General features: G+C 45.3%; 1 protein-coding gene across 6 annotated transcripts in view; it reads right to left on the reverse strand.

Annotated features, from left to right (window-relative positions):
* Positions 1–20,696, reverse strand: part of TOX2 (TOX high mobility group box family member 2) — a 101,037-nt gene that overhangs the window by 32,214 nt on the left and 48,127 nt on the right. For all 6 annotated transcript variants that reach the window (XM_085519528.1, XM_085519527.1, XM_015881385.2 and 3 more), the window contains one exon: positions 12,165–12,410. In XM_085519528.1, the coding sequence (XP_085375654.1) occupies positions 12,165–12,410 (246 nt within the window). The remainder of the gene's footprint in view (positions 1–12,164; positions 12,411–20,696) is intronic.

Raw genomic sequence — 20,696 nt, forward strand, 5'->3', positions numbered from 1 at the left:
AAATATTCTCTAGGATAGCAGAGGAAATGTTTACAGAACCACGCTGCTTAGCCACACATGCACACATCCCATAAATCAGCAGTGATATTGCTCTTCCACTTGGCATTAATACAACACCCTCATCAGGGCATAATACTCCGCGCTGAACTTTGGCTTCTATCCCTTCAGGAATTGGATTTCTGCCTTGTAAAACAGCATGGCAGAACCACAGATGCTAAATTACAAAAGAAGGAAGTTCCAAATGTGCTGTGCCCTGCATGGGACAGAGATGTCTGTAATCTGCCTTACAAATTCCCTGACACAATCTGTATGGGTTCCAGCACAGCCAGTACTTCACCAGTTTGGTCATTTGTAAAAGGATTAAAAAACCTTTTCCATCCTATCTGGGCTCCACTGTTGGGAATTCATCTCTGGGGTAAGTTGTGCTTAGATGCTCCTTAAATGCTGTAAAGCATCCACTGCTGTAAGCATTCACTGCCCATCACAGAGAGGCTGAATTTGGCTGGGCAATGGGCAGCCACTGAGGCAGCAGTAACCTCCAAGAGTACAAATCCCATAATGAAACATGACCTTAAAAAGGAATGGATTTTCCAGCTGAGAGAACTTGGCCAATGCTATCAATAGACCTAAACCACGTAGACCATGGTTGGCTGTGGTGCTGACCATGGCCTTGCTCCATTTCTGGGGGTAGGGCAGGGACTTTCCATCCCACCACGTCTACCAAGACAGAGAAAACAGAGCAAGCCCTTAGATTTTGCAAGTCATCAGCTGGGAAAGGAATGTATCCTATCTATTTTGCTTTCACCCCTGCTTCCCTCTCTCCCAAACTGGATGTCTTCAGTTCAGCTCAAGATGAACATGAAGTTAGAGAACTCATCTTGAAAGGAAAGTGATTTCCCTGCAGGTAAGAGTGCATCCTCTTCCCTCAGCTTAATGCTAACCAGATGGCCAGCTGTCTGCAGTCAGTTGCTAAAAAACACAGGCTGAAATAATCAGAGAGCCTCTAGGACAGACACAGAAAGCTGATACAGGACTGGAAACAAGCCATGAAAGAGCCCAGCCTGTGAGGAAGCTGGAGCTGTGTGCAGGACTGCCTCCAGCACTGGGCAGAAGACCTCTGTGCTACAGCAGGTGGGTTGGTGCTGGCAGATGGATGATTTGTGTTAAGAACACGACATCCATGCTGCGCTCATAGCTGGAGCTCAGCTCCTGCAGAGACTGCTTCTGCACATGCAAACCTGAATGTGCACCTTTAGGAGATGGCTGGCAGAAGCTGGTGAGTCCTCATGGGCTGGCACTAATGTGTGCTGGAAGAGAGCAGTGAGACAGACCTTGGAGGTTTAACTTGGGAAAATGCCCAAATCTCCATCCCCACACTGTCAGGATAGAGGACAGAGGCTTTGGATGCAGAGGAAGCAACACAGAGCTGCCTGATGGTGCTCCAAGGAAAGGAAAGCAGTTAGCACTGCTTCAGCTGTCAGTTTTATCAACAGTTTACAACAAATCAGTAGGAGTTAAGTGTTACCTCTAGCCCAGAACAGACATGGGCCAATTCCATCCTTCCCCTGCATGAGGCACGATACATGTTGGATGGGATTTGGTGCTCCCACTGCTCAGATCAATTCCAGCTAGACATCAGTTCCAGGTTTACCACGTGTAACAACATTCTCCTCCTTTCCTACCCATCCCCATTTTGACACCTACTACAGCAGCTCCCCATGGTTTTGGTATCCCCACATACATCATCTCTTTGGTGCATCATTTTCCTTGAGGCAAGGAGTCCCAAAATTTCTCTAGACCTGAAGAAAACCCCCATAGCTTTCCATTGCTCTTCATTTCCAAATCTCAATTCCAGTGAAGCTTCCTTGCTCTTCCCTGGGTGAGCCGGACAAAACATGCTCCTCCTCTACAGAAACCATCCTGGATCAGGCCAGCTACTCTCTAATTGATCCCTCTCTTTGCTATTCCCTTTTCTTACGACACCTCAGTGCATCCCAAATCCAGCCACTTTTGCCTCTGCCACTTCACAGAGCAGCCACTCCATGCATTGCAGCATCCCCCGATGTTTACAGCTGCCTCGTGCTGCGTACAAGACGTCTCGATCTATAATGAGAAATGCCCACTGCAAGGAGATAAGTGTGAAGTATAACACCGACAATTTCCATGGATGTTGAGGAATTGCAGCAATACACTCCTTCCCTCGCGCGGCCGGTCGGAGAGACCAAACAATTTCCACGGTGTAAAAAGAGGGTTTGTAATGGGATTCTGCAGAGCTGAGAGACGAATCGAACCACCAGGCAGAGCATTATGGAACGCTTTCCAGCCAGCAGAGCCAAAGTGAAACACTCGGACATATAACATTACCAACTGGCTCGCTGCCATGCATCAGTTGCAGGAACATTTTTCTCTTTCTGTGACAAGCTGCATCTGTAGCAATCATTATAATTTCTCTTGACACTACATCCCACACCTCTCTGCAGAGGCAGTTCTCCAGCACTATTCTTTATTTAAATGGTAACTTAGATTTTCCCTGGGCTGTGGGGTTGAGAACTGTTTCAGCTGCAGCAAAGCAGATGGGAGGGGTGCCAGGAGATGCAACTTTCAGAGTTCAGCCCTCTGTATCTTCTGGACCCATCCAGATTCACACCCACCCCATTGGTTGAGGATCAGGATGGAGGATGGGAAATCTGGCTCAAGATTCCCATTTCTGTTACTTGTTCTCCACCATCACTGCAAACCTCACAGGTGCAGAGAACTCCTTCTACAAGGCTGGGACTGCCATACACAGCAGAGGAAATCTTACCACCAATTACAAGCCCTCTCCCTTCCATTGAGCTGAACCACGTGGCTGGTGGGGCTCTTTGATCTTGTTGCACAACAAAGCCAGTTCCAGCCTATTATTTTTATCGTAAGCACTTTCTGTTGCTTGCCTCTAAAAATGGCTCCCATTTTAATAATACAACAGACATACTCAACGTGTACACACCTACAGCAGTGAATCGTCACTATAACTTCTCTGTCTGAAACAAAAGCTATGGAAATTTCCATCCTTCTGTGCTCTCCTGCCTCAGGTGTGCAGCTCAGCAGCCTCCAAAACAGGATGGGTTGCTTGTGAATGGGACTTCTGGAAAGGTGCTGAGAGCCACTTAGCATAGCACAGCTTGGAATGAGAATGCTCCTCAAAGGGGCACGGATCCTCTCTTTTGACAAGGAAGATCCGAGGCAATGAGTAATTGCCAGAGCAGGCTAATGCAACCTGGTAACAAGTAAAGAGGAGGCAAATGACAGCCAGGAGATAAATATGATGGATCTGAGGGATAAGGGTAATTAAAAAGGGGCTGCAACATTGATCAAAATGTTGATCAGAATGGGATGCAAGGAGCTGACAGACATGCTAGTTTTCTGGGATAACTGACAACATGGTTTGTCCTGCAGCCAAAGTGCTGCTGGTTAAAGCTGGCAGGAATCATTCTTCTCTCAGCTTCGTGATGCACTTCAGAGTGACTTCATGTTGCACAGGGAAGTGGGTTATAGATGCACATGGGAACATGAAAAAGGCAGTGTCTTTTGCACGTTGCAAAGCACAGCACGGAAAGGGCAGCAAGCAGGGTGAATATAGGCAAAGGACCTGCTGGGATAGAGCGAGCCATGCCCCTTTGGCAAGGCCACATCCCTGGGTCATGCCATTGCTACCAAGCCAAACAGGTGGCAATCAATCTTGGCTTTGATTTACATGCTCATGTTGCCACAAGTGATGGAGCACGATGCAGGACAGGGTGCACAGTCGTGTCCGGATGACTGTCACTGCTGGAAATCACCACACCCTCCTGTGCATGGCCCAAACAAGTTCTTATAAATCCTATACCATTGGCTCATATGCAAGAAATTAGTGCAACTCAATCAGTGTAACCAAACACAGGGCCTGGTTAGCAGCGAGCCCCCGGAAACATACAGCTCTGATTTTACTTCTTGTTCCCAAAAGGCTCCAAATAGGAACTGAAAGCTTTACACCAAAGACCAATATTTAAGCAGAGATGATTGGATACAGTTTATCTCACACTGCAAATAAAGGTACGATGCTTTGCAATGTCCTGCATAAGTTTGTGTGCACAAAGGTAAATCTGACATATTCTGACTGTTCAGCCTGTGCATTTTTTTCCTGATGTTTACTTTTTACATCATTTCCTACTCTTTTTCAAGTAGGAGGGAAGGAGATGGCTGATACGATTCAAGCACGCCACAGGAGAGGGAAGAGATGGTCCCCAAGCACAGCAGAGCCCACAGGGCTCCAAGCACATCCCTGGCTCTTGGGACCAAGGTGACAGATCCTCCAGGGGGAGGTGGGAATTGGCCACATTCAAGCACACTTTTCCTAGAGCCACATCCCAGACTCCTAAGAAACATTCTTCTGAATTTCCAGATCCAGGGGGAAAATGTCATCAGTGGGAGGCAGACGACCCAAATCCAAAGGGTTAAAAGCAGGCTGAGAGATGAGAACCTATCTGCATGTTTGTGCATGCAGCAACAAACACATTTTAACATCAGAACCAGTTCTTAAAACAGGCCCATCCCACCTCTTTAGCATATTTACTCCGCACACTTCCACTTACTCAGTATTGTTCTCAAACCCCCTTCAAGCTGTATTATTTGATCCGTGACTGCAACTGGCAGATTTTACTTTCCGCTATATTTTTTAATTTAGATCATGGTTTATTTATACCACCATCTTTTATGAAACCCCAAATTCCAGAGCTGACACGAGCACTGCACACACCCAATAGGCTTCTTAATATCAACGTGGTGGAGGAGACAACAAAAAAAAATGACAGGAATAAATCTGGGATTTTATGTCGCCGAGACGTTCTGCGACGTAAGTGACATTTCTCAGCAATACAAATTGTACATTAAAAGATAATTTTCAGAACATGATACCCGCGATGGAGTGCAGCACCATTACGCAAAGTAATATCGTAGCGGCGCTTTAGCAAATGCTTGTTTTTATGTTGTGCTGGTTTGGTACCAAGATTGCAGCAGGTCTTGTGAGTGGATTGAGGAGTGATTAAGTTTACTGTGCACAAAAGCCAGTTATTTGGCAACCTGTCAGCGCAGCGTAATTGATATTTTAATTACACTACTAATACGCATGCTGTTCACAATGAGCCTCCTCGGTGGTGTTGCACAAGCTGTGTGTTTACAGCGCTGATGGTTGTTCCTGAGAAGTTTGCATTTAAAAATCGGTAACATTTTAAATGGCCGTAAAAGCAAAGCAAATTGTTTTGCAACTGCTTAATGGCTGGCGGTGTGTGATGTGGGGGGAGCAGGAGGATTGCCACTAGGCCTGGGGACAATGCTCTCATGGGGATATAGTGGCTGATGGGGTGACTCCAAGTGGTGGGGCTGCCAATGGTAATGAGCAGCCTGAGGGCAGAAGGGAAAGGTGAGAAGAGAGTCCTGGTTTTGGGACAGAAGGAAAAGGATGGACACGAGTGTGAAGCAGTGACTCTTGCATATGACAGGAAGGATGGATGGGGAAGAAGAAATCTAGATAGAGTACAACCAGCACCGTGCTTCTGGTCTGAGGTCTGCAGAACAACCAGCACATGTCTGATTGTTACTGTGCAGCTAAGTGATATTCTTCTGTACTGCTGCTGTGGGTAGAGAGTTTTTCAATGTTCTCCTCCCATGGGCTCTGCACCCTGTGGCTCTGGCCCAGGGATGTGTAATTTTATTGTTATTATCACAGCATACAACACTTACAATAGTAATAGTGATGCAATAGTACAGAGCAAAGGTAATTTACCAGGAATACCCAGAAAGATCTGCTAGGAGGTGACACCTGTGAGCAGATGCCATCATTCCATGCAGTTTATCCATCACTGTGCAGGTGGAGTTTGTCACAGCTTGGCAAGAACCTCGTATTGGCTATGGGAAGCCCTAAAGCTCAGGAAGATTATTCCTTCTGTCTCTATGATCCCGGGGAACATCAAGCACTGTGTGCATATTGTGAGTCTCAGAGCCTTCCTCCATACAGAGACTTTGAAGGGGATCTGGGGCTGAGATGTGCTGACCACGAGCATTGCTGGGGAGCAGGAATCATGCAAGGAGGAAGCTGTGAGAGGACAGCCAAGCAGATTCCATGTGAGATGCCCAGTTCCAGCAGGAGAAGGTCGCCATGTTCAGAGCCAGCATGCAAAGGTGGCAACTTACCTCCTTCCTGAAGTCAATCTCATGTTACCAACCAAAACTCAAACCCTCTTTGTTCTCAGCTGTCACAACATGCCCACAAACAGTGTATCTCTTATTCCTCTTATCACAGAGATGGGATACCCAGGGGTGAACCTGAGATGCAACAGCACAGGCACCCCAGAAGCAGCTCAGTTTATCACGCTCACTGCACGCCCAGCCCTGCTGCTGTCTGAGCATCAGCACAGCTAGGACCTGGTGCAAACATCATCACTTGGAGCTCTCCTGCTTCACCTGGCCTGGATCGTGCAGCAGCTGCAGCAGCTGCAAGCAAAGAGCTCAGGCTGGTGTTTAAGATGATGAGAAGCCCCAGGGAAGTTCTCCAATAGAGGAGGAGCTATGTCCCCATAAAGACCCACACTTCTGGCTGCAGCTCCAGCTCCGCACCCAGCACCATGCATGGCCAGAAACAGCTACATTTGCTCTCTGCAAACACACAGGGCTCAGCCACAGCTGCCAGAACTTCCCCAAGTAACTATCAGACCGTGCCCCTTCCTGCTCTTAAATACACAAACAATTTGCTCTTTGATTGGGAATCTTGCTCCGACCTGGAGCAAAATGTTACAAGCGATAGGGCTGAGAATGGGGGGGGAGGGGCGTGCATGGAGGGAAGGGGCTTTCAAATGAAATGCCAACAGACATCAGAGCCAGCAGCATGTGTGGGTGTAGCTAAATTAAGCTCGCAAGTAGGTGGGGCAAACGCCTTAAACAAGTTTGTGAAGGTAAAATAACGTTCATTAAAAATAGAAAAACAACTGAAAAAATATCCTTTGTATTCAACTTTGCACTCGTACATCATAATGTTCCAGTAAAAGCCCATTTTCCCTTGAGATAATAAAAGAATTGAATTTTTCCTTATCGGTCATCTATTTTTCTAGCTAAAGCTATTACTCCCTCTCTGCAGTTGCCAGGCAACAAGAAATATTAATAGCAGCTTTTATTAGCTTAGCTTTAGCAGTGGAGTACCAGAATGAGAAAATGGAAAACATAAATGTGTTACATAAATCTTTCAACCTTTCAGGGTTTGTGTTAGTCTCTGTTTTCATAATGATTTATTGAAGTGATGGTTCATTTATGAGAAAAAGGAGTGTGAAATAAGAAAACGGAACATTACCCTGAAGGACTGTTTGAAAATAAATAATTATAGGAGGTGAAGAAAAGCTGTTTAAAACCATTTTTCTGAGTTTTATAAAATTTAAAAAGACATATTTCTTTCATTTATTGCCTCTGAGAAAAACACTAGCAGGGAATTGCAAACAGGGCTCTGTTTAATACAAAGAGCCCTTCACGTACGGCTGTGTTATTGCTATTTTCCACCAAGGGCTCGTGTTTGGAGTTCAGCTTTTAATAGTGAACTGTTAGTAAGCAGGAAGGCAAATGAGTCCAAACCTGAAGCACACACCATGGGAGTGCCAGGGCACAGGGATCTGCTAACTCTTTGCTCCTGGTGACGTGGTGACATGGCGCCAGCCCACGCTCAGGACGCTGCTGGAACCAGAGTTGTTTCTAATAACTTATTTCACCAGGCAGTGATTTAAAATTCTTGCAATATTTATGCACTGGAAGTATTTGCCAACACCATGTAAGTAGCAGTGCCTGCTGTAACATCTCTATCACCTACGGAGCTGCAGCTCTGTGTGTATCCAGCCCAGTGCCCTCTTCATGTTCCCACAACTAAGGCTGTACTGGAGCTACTCACTAACAGAGATGCTCCTGCCCTCTTGTGACTCGGGCTCCAGTTGAAAAGATGGGAAGGATGGGAGATGAAAAGAAACTCCCTGGCACCAGCCAGGGAGATGCTCTTACCAGTGCTGGAGTAGGTTATTGAACTGCAGAATCATTAATGTTGGATAGACCACCACCTAAGATCACCAAGTCCGTCAACCCATCACCACCGTGCCCACCAAACTATGCCACTCACTGCCACATCCAACCTCTTCTTGAAAGCCTCCTGGGATGGTGAATCCACCACTTTGCTCAGGGTCTTCTGCTGGTGACCAGCAAGATGTTTGTCCTCAATGACCTACACCACCCCCATGGCGAAGGCAGGCACACAACCCTACTTTGGAGAGGTGGCTGCTTTTCATCTTCATTTCTCACAGGGAGCCAGGTAGGTCTGTCACAACTGATTTTTTTCTTTTCTTGGTTTTGTGTTCTTTTTTTCTTTCTTTTTTTCCCTCTTTCTTTCAATTCCACAGAAAAGCCCCATAGTGCTACATAACAGCTGCCTGCTTTCCAAAGCCAAGCTACCTGAAGTCAGCCAACCAACTCTTCAGAAATGTCAGGGTTGCATTCATCCTTGTTGCTCTGATTCTTCCTGCCCTTAACCTCTCCTCCCTGGAAGGAACCCCTAGGAAACAATAATTAAAGCCAGTAACCCAGTGCATAGAGGTTCCAGACCTAACCAGAAATCTGACATCTTTTACACCATGGACATGCTTCCCACCACTGGTGATTCTGAACATTTTTCAGACTATCTGGTTTTGCTCAAACTGAAATGAAACATTTCCAGGATATTTCTGGAGTCTTTTTCTATTTTTTTCTTCTTTTTTTTTTTTTTCTTCTTTTTTTTTTTCTCTCAAGCTGATGCACCAGCTTGCTGATAGCAGAAAAAATTTATCACCCAGAGCTCAAGGGATAGTTTCTTTCCAACCTCTCCATCTCTCCTTCTCTTCCCAGCAAGGGGAAGGGAGGGACCATAGGACAGCACTTGCTTCCAGAAGAGCTAAACAGTGAGGGAGGCTGATTTTGGGTAGCTTATTCATAATTATATCCAGTGCAAATGTCAAGAAAGAAAGTCAAGTAGATCTCCCATCATAAAGAAGCACCACAGAGCGGAGATGCACAGATAGTTGCCAGGTTCTCCATTCAAACTCTCATACTGATGGCAAAGTCAATGCTTGCTCCTAACAGCTGCCACTTGGGGTGTCCAAAATGATGTTTCCCCCAGCAAAAAACACACGGCTGTGCCATAGTTCCACCCAGCAGAGAAGGGTGCAGCACCCAGGACTGGGCACCATCCCACCTTATGAGCAGAGACACGCCACTATCTAATATTTATGGAAATATGTTTGCACTATGCTGGAGATTCATGGGCTCTGACCTTGATCACCCTTTCTTTCTGTCAAATATGTTCTGCCAAATCCCTCCTGAAATCTCATTTATTCACAGCAGCTCCTTCCCCCAGCAGCACCCCGCCTTAACTGTCTATCTCCAGCAATGCAAGGTGCTTCCCAGCTCTCGCTGACATCCACCAGGAACCCACTGGACCCCTGTGAGGGTTCAGCAGCCACGTGTCGACACCAAGAAGCTGAGAGGATGCTCATAGTGGGCAAAGTCATTCTCTTTTCTTGAAAAACAGGTCTTTTTTCCTCTTTTATTTTCTTAAGTATTCACCGTTTCTCTGTGAAAATCACATCTCTCCTATTTACTTTCCCTCTAACCATCGTCCTGCCTTTGTAGCAAATAATAATAATAATAATAATAATAATAATAATAATAATAATAATAATAATAATAATAATAATAGATGGCAAGGGAGAATAACCTGTCCTGTTAAGAATTTAGCACAAGGTTGCCTTCTGCAAAATACCAAACCTTTAGCTGTTGTTTGGAGAAGCCTTACCCACATCCAAACACTTGACCTTGACTCATTCACCATATTTTTTACTGCATCCCAACCACAAGACATGGCAGCGAAGGCAGGAAATAGTTGTGTGTTCAAAATGTGATACAGCGTACGATGCAACACCTGCTCTGGAGCACAAACTTCCACACGCTGCCTCTGCAGTTATGTTTCCCATCTCCGCCTGCATCACAATAAATCCACTCTTTTTGGAAGAGCAAGCAGATAAATCCCTTCCTTTTTTGTGGATGCCCCATCCCTGCAGGCATTCAAGGCCAGGCTGGATGTGGCTCTGGGCAGCCTGGTCTGGTGGCTGGCAACCCTGCACATAGCAGGGAGGTTGAAACCAGATGATCATTGTGGTCCTTTTCAACCCAGGCTATTCTGTGATTGTATGATTTTATGATTCCTTGATCAGACCGTTTGCTGCTGCTGCATCTCCCACCTGAATGTGATGAACTTTTGGGTGGGTTTGGAGAAGGTCACACCTCACACAGTGACAGGCAGCAAGGCCTGAAGCATCTTCATGGTGCCTCACCCAGAGAGCTGAGGCTCAATGGGATGCGGGCAGGTGGTGTTGGTGACACAGGCTTAAAAATCTGCTCTGTTTCTTGTATTTAATTACTCCATCACACACATGCCTTGCTCCCCATGGTAATTATGGAACACATGCTACAATCCTGCCACAAAGGAGGTGTACTGGAGTGAGGGGAACTCAGTGTGGGCATCCAAAACCACAGCTGGGCAGGAAAAAATAGGGCTGGGAGCTGCTCCTGCAGCTCAGGCCTGACAACATGGAAAAAAGGCTTCGGCAGGAGGGGAAGGCAGGATTTAATTTCAACTTGACATTGCAACACCATTCGCACCCTGATCTACTTCCTTTACTGATGGGACCTTTGAAGACGTATTGCAGCTCCGGAGGTTTCCACTCAAAACTAAGCACTTTCAATTCACTATCGGCTGGAAAATTCAGGGTTCACTGGATTTTTTATTTTAGTGGTAAGGGGCAAACAAATCTTAATCTCTCTATTGTATGTTTACAGCCCACTAAGCCCCCTTCTTATCTTCTCCGGTTCAGCCCTGATTTATTGTCACCACGCTGCATTTGTAAAACAGTACCATAAAATAAGAAAGAGAACATTTCCCAAGGACTACTCCAAAATAAATTATTTCAGACGTACAGAAGCTGTTTAATAAATCCCACTATTCTTGTTTCTTTAGGTATTTTAGAAAGTGATTTATAAGTGCAATATCACCTCTCAAAAATGAGACAATCAACACAGGATAAAATTATTGTGTTATGAAAATAGGGGTCAGGAAAAAGGGTTGTGCTTTAAATTAAACTAGGGAGAAATATTTCATCCGAAATTGACTCTTTTTGTCTCAGAAATGAATGTTTTAATCACCTACGAACCTAAAAGCTAACACAGAGACCTAAGTAATATTTAATTTCATAGGAATATGCTCGCGTTCAATATTGATAGGCAGAAGATGATGTTTTTCTTGAACACACTAACCACGCAACTTGGAGATGCACCAAGACTTTAGAAAGCCTTGGGATTTTCCTAGACTAAGAGATAATATCCCATTTAAATATTTAAATATCACTGTCTTTCAGACCATTATCTACTCAAGCAATCGACACCAAATGCTGTCTAGCTGGAGCAGTTGCAGGCTTGCAGGCAATGCAAATAAAGTAAAATTAACTCTGCTTGATATTGATGCCTTCCAACAGCACCCATGAAAATCAATGATCTTAGAGAGAAACAATCTAGAAAACTAACCATAGGGCTAAATGAGGTAAAGAGGAAAATATTATTACACAGCTCCAGTGTTAATTCAATAGCATTGCCAAAAAACACAAGAACACCTTTCCTCAATGCTGCTGCTGCTGCAGAAGTGTCTTAAGGCCTAATTAGCCCCAAAGTTCCTTCCCAGAGCTGACTACACTTTATTATCCCTGCGTTATTTATTCCTATAGAAGCATCATTTGAAACTCTGCAAGGCATCACCTTACCACCGTGTGAGCCAAAAGGCAACTTGAGCTTGCAAGAGCAAGCAGGGATCTTGTTCTCCTGGAAATCAAGAGGAAAACTCTCCCTCCATGGGGCAGCCGTGCTCCTCCTGCCAATGCCACTGAGCCACTCCTGCAGCAGGGCACGGGGCAGCAAGCAGGAGGCTCAATCCCCATCCCTGGTGCAAGCAGCTCATTGAATGTATAGCATCTCAATCAAATCATTGCATGATGTACAGAAATGGCTTTAACGAAAGATGAAAACAGGGGGAAGTCACTGACCGTGGGTAGCTGGCTGGAGAGGAGATGCCCATCCTGACTCAGCATGTTGGAGACCATGATGGCTGGCAGGTCCATGTTCTGGTAGGGGTACGCGGGTATCAGGCTGTTTGGAGGCAGGCTGTGGCACAGGGAGTGATATCCAGCTTCGTGGTCCACCAAGTGCAGGAGTGAAGGGTCGGGGAGGTTGGGAGGTGTGATGGGTGGGATTTCGTAGTCTTCATTATTCTCATTCTGACTATTGTATGTCTAAAAAGTGAAAAAGACATTTCACAATGCGTCACCCTTTACCAGTTTATAAGCTCCTCTAAAGAGAGAAAGCCTGATAGTGCCCCACACTGAGGTTTGTCCTTCCTTATATTCTCATACAAATCTGGTTTGGATTAGCACGCCCTCATCTCTGTACCAACACTCCCTGTGAATGTACAGAGATGCTGCTTCTTTTGTTTCCCATGTTTACTGCTGATTTGTGTTAAATTAAGCATTCCAATTTGTATGAAAAACACATATATATTATTACACCTGTGTAACTGCTTTTATATCAGACAAGAACATATTTGCTTCATAATGTAAGCGTAAATCTATCCAAAATTATTAATTACGGAGGCAGACTCTGGCAGAGGAGGCTTATTCTAAAGATCTACTGTTTCATTTATTATTATAGCATATGAAATTCTGATTAGCCATAGTATTACACACATGGATTTTAAGCTGAATTTCTCAGATCACCTAGTTTCATGGTTGGATTTGGACTTAATACTCGATTTAAGAGCAAAACCCCAGGTGTGTGCAAAACCAGTTGAACATTTCAGGCTTTATTAATCCATTGCCCCAGAGCTCACACTTGGGTTCACGCTCTTCATCACCCCCAGACTGCAGGGAGAAAACCCTTAATAAAATGAAATTAAATTAAAAAAACATATACATTTTTAATCAGAGCTCAGAGAATCTGGTAGGAGAGGCGGCTAAGGGGAAATCCACCTCTTGTCTCCGCTCATCCCATCACAAAAACAGAGCAGAGCACATATGCTGCATGTCCCTCCCAATTACTCACACTTGCGTGAAATTCCTACTTGCTTTGGGGAAACACGAGTACACCAGAAATATAAGAAGGAGACCAGGCTGAGCTAGCTCCGTATCAACAGTTATTGTTCAGGGGAAATTCAAGCCCAGTTGTTTTTCCAGTCAGCTTCTGTCTAGCAGTGGTACTGTGCGGGCAAGGTAGGGGGATGAGAGGCTGCACACAAAAGCAGACAGATCCCATTTAATACGTCTAGCAGTTAAGTTTTCATTTGAGCTACACTCTTCGAGGTACATAAATTCGTCTCCAGCTATTTAAGAGGATTTCACTCCGCGCTTTATGGAAAGGGATTTAAATAAATCATTGCACAGCAAACTTGTTCCTCCAACTGGTTTATTTTGGTATCAGGTATATAAGCGAGTGGCTTTTCTGCGCTTAACTAAATTATGTAAAACCCACTCAAAGTTTCCTAAAGCTCTCTTCAAAACTACCAGTTGCTCATGCTGCCGCAAAGCAGCTCACGGAAGGGCTTTGAGGTGGTTTAGCCCCTGCTCCCCCTGCACGTTCTTTATGCTATTCAGCCTGGGAGAAAAAAAACCTTCTGTAACTCACACAGCCCTCCGAAAGAGCTACAGTATTGTGCAGACCTATCAGAATCACAATCAAAGCCGTACACAATCAAAATCAGATTAGACAATATCCAATCAACGTAATCAGCCTCGGTGCCTGCCAGCTTTTACACCACACTGCACAGAAGGATTTTCCAAAACAGGCCGCCGTTATTCTATATATGTTTTAAATAGATGGCAAGAGAGATAGGGAAGGGAGAAGAGTCACGGTGGGGTGGGGGGGCTTTATTGTGGCACACTGTTGGCATGGCCAGGGGGATGTATCCATGCCTATGAAGGGTGGGCTCACATCACATGCACAAAAGCCATCATCTCCAGTCTCCTGCCAGCAACACCCCATGCCCCTTCCCATCACCGCCCGGGCTGCGTGGTAGATTCTGTTTTCTATTCTTATGTTAATTTGAATTGAATTAAACAGCCAATTATACGTTATAAGGATACATTACAAATTAGATTAGTGAGCTGGCCTAAACCCTTTCCTCCCACCAGGAATCCCAAGCCAGGCGTGGGGAAGCTTGCCCTGCTGAAAGGCCGCCCACTGCAGACTGCACAGCGAGCCATGGAGATCTAGGATTTTCTGCTCTCCAACAGATGACAGTTGTTGTGATGACACATGATTCCCTTTCAAATTAAAACGCTGACATCCGCTGAAACAACAAACCTCCCCGTGCCAGGCCTCTCCAGCTCAGCGCTGCCCTCCACTCCCTGTGAGGAGCTGCAGCCGCCATGGGTGCTTCCCCTCGGCCTGCTCTGCTCCGGGCCCAGCAAACACAGCAACCTCCTGCCTTTTCCCTCTTGGATAAGGAGGGAAATACTGTCTTTCTTTAAAATACACTCTACAGCTGGCCAGCACTTCTTCCCTGCACATTGCTATTAATCATAGAAGACATGACTTGACCAAGGACCTGGGAACCACTCTCCTCAGAAGCATGGCAAAGATCCAGTGACCCCAATTCTTCCCTGAGTTGTGCTCTGTGTGATTATCCACAAGGATCCAGGAGTTGCAGCCAAGCCCCGATTTAGAGAAATATTATTCACAGTGAAAAGGATAGAAATTTGCAGCATTATTGCAGGTAAATATTTGCCCTGTCAAATAACACTCAACAGTAAACGCGAGCCTAAGAAAGAAAATGTATTCCCAGTAAGGTACAAAGGAAATATGTCGACTGATGTGATTCATCGCACCCTAATCATCCAGATGACACAAAACACCATGGACTCTCCCACCCCTTACCTGCTAACGAAGCTTTTCCTGCAGCTAACACAAGAGCTTATTGCTGTAGGAACGTGACCCCCTAGGTATTTCAGACATTACATAGGGCTGGATGAAAAGCAGGCTGAGAAGTCTGCAGAGTGAATAAAACATTGCTATTTGTGAACAAGTGCTACTGTGCCAGACACCAACAAAGCTTGTGCTCCTCTATGCATGGAGAGCACAGAGTGCTGTAGCCACAGGGGCAGCACAGTTGGTTCAGGTGGCAGGAGAAGGTGGAAGGCACCTGAATGTTGGAAATCCCAAAGAAACACTCCAGTGCCAGCAAGAACCACAGCACAGTGCACACCACGGGGCAGCACTCCCACCTGTGCCTTCCAAAGCCCTGTGCCAAGATGTGAAGCAGTGCTGATTTTCTGCATCAGCAGCTCTGGGGCTTAGCAATGGCAATTGATTTGCCTCGTCTCTGCATGTGGAGATCCTGCCTGTGAATAGTGGGGCCAATGAATTACTTGGGTAGAGTTGGAGGAATACTGTAAGGAAGTATTTATTAACAGCCAGCCACATGCAATCTACAAATTGTCTTCAATGTTCTCCCAGCCCTTTTTAACATTAATTGTCACATGCTCAGGTTTTTGACTGAGGGAATGCAGTTGAAAAGGGAAAAACGAGTCCTTGCACAAACATAAACGTGCACTGGAAGTGCGTGCACAACCTCCAGTAGCATGCAGACATGCCAGGAGACCAGCAGGAATGCAGGCAGCCCCACCACCAGCAGCAAACTGGGTTCTACCTGCCTGCTGAGACCTCTGTGCTCCTTTCCTTCCTGCAGTGTGGGATTTAAATCCCAAACGAATGTTGGTTCAACCAAAGAGCAATCAATCAAACTCTTTAACGTTCCCCAAGTTTCTCATCATTTCCTCCTATTGTTGCTTTGATTCACATTCTGCATGCTACGGTGAACCCTAGCAGCCAGTCAGCCTCCACCACAGTGCTGCTGGACATCACTGCCCTGGAATGGAGGTAGAGATTTACTTCTTCATCCTACCTGCCCTTTGTCCCCAGTGCTGTAGACATGGATCCCACAGGATGGGATTTCAATCAATCCCTTCTGAATGGTTTAAACCAAATTTGGCAGTGCAAAAGAAGCCCTTTGTACAAGTTTCATAAAGCCAAATGTGCATGGAAAGGAGACACCAGAGTCCTAAACATTCACTTTTGCCCTGCAAACCTTGGATCTCCTTGTCTAGCTGCTACTTGGGTGAAGGGATTGCTACTATGGGGTGCCATGTTGCTAGGCAGGATGGAAAATGCAGGGAACTGGCCATGAGTATTCATAGCATACACTCATTTTTTACATCACCTGAGCTGTGGTTGACCTGCATCACCACTTCACTGCAAAAAAAAAAGAGCTAAAAATAATGGAGTTCTGCAAACAATTTATAGCAAAAGAAATCAGCCACATTGTAGGTTTTTAAAGAGGCTCCCAAGTCCCTCTCCCCCCACTTCCCTCTTTTTTTTTAATCAGCATCTTATCCAGGACTGGAATCCTGTCAAGAACAGTGGATAGCGCACAACTCGAACTTCTTATTATGTGTATAGTGATTTTATGAATTCAGTGGGGAATGAAATGCAATTTTGTCAGACTTGTCTGTGTTCATAATGACCAAGTCAAATTAATCATGGTGGATAATACTCCTGTGTCAGCCATTCAAGAGATTTTTTAATAGAATTTTTCTGATTCATGTCTTGCAGTACATCAGATCCGTAGTAATGCAGGCACTTCTAAAAATCAGTGCAATTATGGCTTCTTGTTGGCCTGTCATTTTCCTGGAATAAAAATGTCTCTGCAAAAGTCATATACTGTATATAAACCAAAATGGAAAACAAAAATATAGTTACAATTAAGACTTGATTTTTCCTAAAGATTTAATATCTTCTCGAGGCCGTTATTTACAGGCAATACATAACACAATGGTGCATGATGCTGAAGATGGACTGGCTTATCACAGCACACACCGATTTTGTTCTGGTTGTCATTCTTCCTCTGATTGCCCTATGAGTTAGTGCTTTTGTAGGCATGGAAATGACTCTCCCATAGAACAAACAGGGGATAGGTAATGGGCCTGCAGTCAAATTATTGTGTTTATTAAAAATATATCCAAGAAAGCCCACAGAGATCCCAAAGGGCTCTTGCTCAGGAAAATCTCTGGTTCAAGAAAAGGTTACAGTTACCATAAAGGCAAATAGACATGCATGGGAGCAGCAGTGCAGCATTCAGCGGTGTATAAAGGATTAGTAATGGTACACTTATCCTTCTGAGGGAAGAGAGAGACCTCTAATTCCCCAGCGACAAAGACAGAAATGAGTTTGGGAAGAAGTTACCCCCAGGAATTAAGTGGAAGAAAAATGTAATCCACCCCAGCTCTCAGCCTTTCCATCCTTCATTACCTGGTGTTCTGCACTTATCACCATAGAAGGGAGCATGGGGAAGGTCCCCACCAGGGCCAATGTGGGTGCCAGTTGATCTGCCCAACACCCACCCCATGCCACCAGGGAGAAACACTTCTGGGACCATTTGGAGGGAGAAATGGAGACACACCACCATGTATTGTCCTCCCAAGAATTCAAGGCCTGCCTAAGGCAGCAGATCAGCAGTGAATGCTTCTTGAAGCCCCTCAGAGACCAGAACAACTCATCGCCCACTTTCACCTCTCTCTGTTTTTACTTACCTTCCACCTCCCTGCATTCCTATTAAGTAACTTCTGGAAATCAATATCCAGAAGCAGGAAGCTCTGCATGCTCCTTACAAAACATGCCCCAAACTCCTGCTTTGCAGGTTTGTTATTACTGTGTCACTGAACGCCATTTTCATGGGGCAGAGTACATCCAGGCTGTGCTTCCCCTCCCTGTGCTGTCCCCAGTCACAATGGGACCCACATGGAAATGCTGCCTCTGAACTCCCATCTCCACCACTGAAGGCAACACAATGTTCCTACAGGCACAGACCTTCCCCTTCTAAACACCTGGGATACCCAGCTCCAAGTCTGCTGATGGCATTTTCAGGAGCACTCAATATTGGCTCATGCAAATATTGGCAAATAGCTGGAGCTACAACCCCTTTGTTGTGTCTTCATTAGCAGGACTCGAAGGCATATTTGATGCACAGCTGCTCTTCTTCACCTGCAGCAATATCTAACTGCAGTATCTGCCCTGAGCACGGGGAGATATCGCAGTACAGTTTTGTAGCTGTTCTTCCCCCAAGTCTTTCAAAATAAACGTGGCAGAGTTCCAGGGGAAGCTCAGAGATGTGCAAGCTCTGTTCCATGTCAGCAAAGCACACCCTCTGTCATCTGCCTCCCAATTGTTTATAAAGCTTGATTTTAAAACATATTCTGTAGGGACTGCACATTCAGGCAGAGAGGAGCCAATAGGGATCTAAAATTAGATCGACCAGATAGGACAAATGCAAACCCTTTGCTTTGCTTTCCTGGGCTCTTTGCTGTTAGTCAATACAAGGAATATGATAATATTCTACTCAAGAATATTATGCGTTTCTGGGAATTATTTGAGGAGTACAGACTTTACATAATTGCCTTTTTTTTTGTCTCATGGCATACTGAACTTGCATAATAAGATCAGTGCACTTCACAGAAATTCATTGTTGGGCTGGCTGGATTTGGTATTCTGCATTGAGCCAAGGGTACATTACATAATGATGTATAATGCACTGTAAGCAGGTCAAGAGATAAGGCAGCCTGCAAACAGTAATGGAGTGCATATGGGGAAGAATTAGCAAAAAGCACTCTAAGAAATTAATTCAACCTGGCTTCAGTCTAGCAAGGACTCAGAGCAGGAAGGAAACTTTATTCTGTACCCTGCTTATCCCCTTTCAGCTTTCATTTTGTTTTCCCATTGAGTTTAAAACTGACTTCGTGCCGCGTTTTGGATGGGTGCTCTGTAGCAAGTCTTCTACTTTGGGAGCTGGATGCACAGCCCCATTCCATTCGCTAAATTTCTGTTACTTAACATGAGCTGGGGCTGGGACCTGTGCTGCCCAAAGCATCACTCACCACCAACACGCTCCAACTTTGGACCCACATGCTTCCCCAGTTCACTTGAGGCCCCAAGTCAAATTGACAAGGAAATGATGTATGCATGTATGCATGATGCAAAAAAGGCAATAAAGCCCACGAGTAGCAGCACAGCCCCTTCCCAGTGCCCAGACTCGATGTGTCTGATTAGCACAAGGACGGGGAGAAGTGGGGAGAGTCTGCATAATGTGTGCAAGGCAGCACCTCCCCCAGGGTGCCCAGCTGCTGCAGAAGCAATTTCACAGCTCATCATCCATTATGAGATTAAAATAATTTATTTTTTTTTTCCTCCTGTGAAGTACTAATAAATTGTGCGGGCAGAGCAGAGTTAGCATTTACACAAATGGTAGTGAATCACCCACCTAGTTATTTCTTAATGGATTGAGTATCTGCTTTCCTCCTTATCCTGTCATTTCCAAAACTAAAGATGCAAACCTGTTTATCTGCTCTGTTCAGCCACAGGGTAATAGGCACAAAGGCAAAGAGGGGCCCTGCCCAGTGATTCCCAGGGAAAAGCACCAAAACATCAGTGTGAAAGGGGAAATAAGCTCCACAAAAGGCCACCTGAAATCACCCCAGAACTCACTCACTTCTCCTGGGTGCAAAACTCGCTGAGGCATCTCTGACACAATGCAGCTTCCATGGTACATCCAGTGAAGATGTAAAGCTGCAGTCAGAGCAGAGCTAATGGCTCTGGGAACATCCCTGCTGTATTATGGTATCAGACAAAGCAGGCTTGTCTAATGTTTAAACTTCCAGCGACAAATGCCTACAGCAAATATGTTTAATGTATTTATTCAGTGCTTCTTATGCACCTGTCACCTTTGTAGCTAAGGTGGTGCTTACCTCCTTTTATATTATTAAAATTGAAAACATATCGGTGCTTTGTGGCATGCCACGCTCTCCCTTCCCCTTTCTTCTCTCCATCCCTGAGAGCAGCTTGATATCCTTTACCATCCCATCCCTTGCATAACATTGCAGACTGCCAGGAAGTGGTTGAAATGGGAAAAGGAAATTAACTGGAAGCCCCGGAGCAATAAATCAGCCTCCCATGTTATCCTCAAGACTCTCAGCCCCAGACCTGGCCCTTAGCACCAGGAGAAGCACTCAGACACTGAGTCAGTCCTGAGAGAAGGTGTCAGGAGCATCCCCTAATGTTAAGCTCAACAACTGGGTTCGGACAAGTGCTGTCTCCAAAGAAGGCCAGGCAATGTTAATTTGAAGCTGAATGTGACCTGGGCTGGTAGGGCAAAAGAGAAGTTAAAGATTGCCTTTGGAACCAGGATGCTTCCCTCCTTGCAGACACTGAACATTCAGAATTCATCCATGCTCCAGCCTGCCCCATCTGTGAGAGGTTAAGGGCAACAGCTGGGATCTCTCTTTACTTCTTTTGAGTTTACTGAGCTTCTAAGAGCCACAGCCACAAACCTTCCTCCACTACCACCAGCACTAGAATGTTATTCATTCACACACTTATCCAAAGCAGAAGCTGTCATGTCACAGGAGCACAAAGGTGCCGGGCTGTTAGGGAAAGCACGAAGCACCAAGAGACTCATGACAAAATGATGAGAACCGTAA

This window comes from Coturnix japonica, chromosome 19 (assembly GCF_054131305.1).
Source record: "Coturnix japonica strain WE chromosome 19, WE-NBRP24, whole genome shotgun sequence".
In the NCBI taxonomy this organism is placed as follows: Eukaryota; Metazoa; Chordata; class Aves; order Galliformes; family Phasianidae; genus Coturnix; species Coturnix japonica.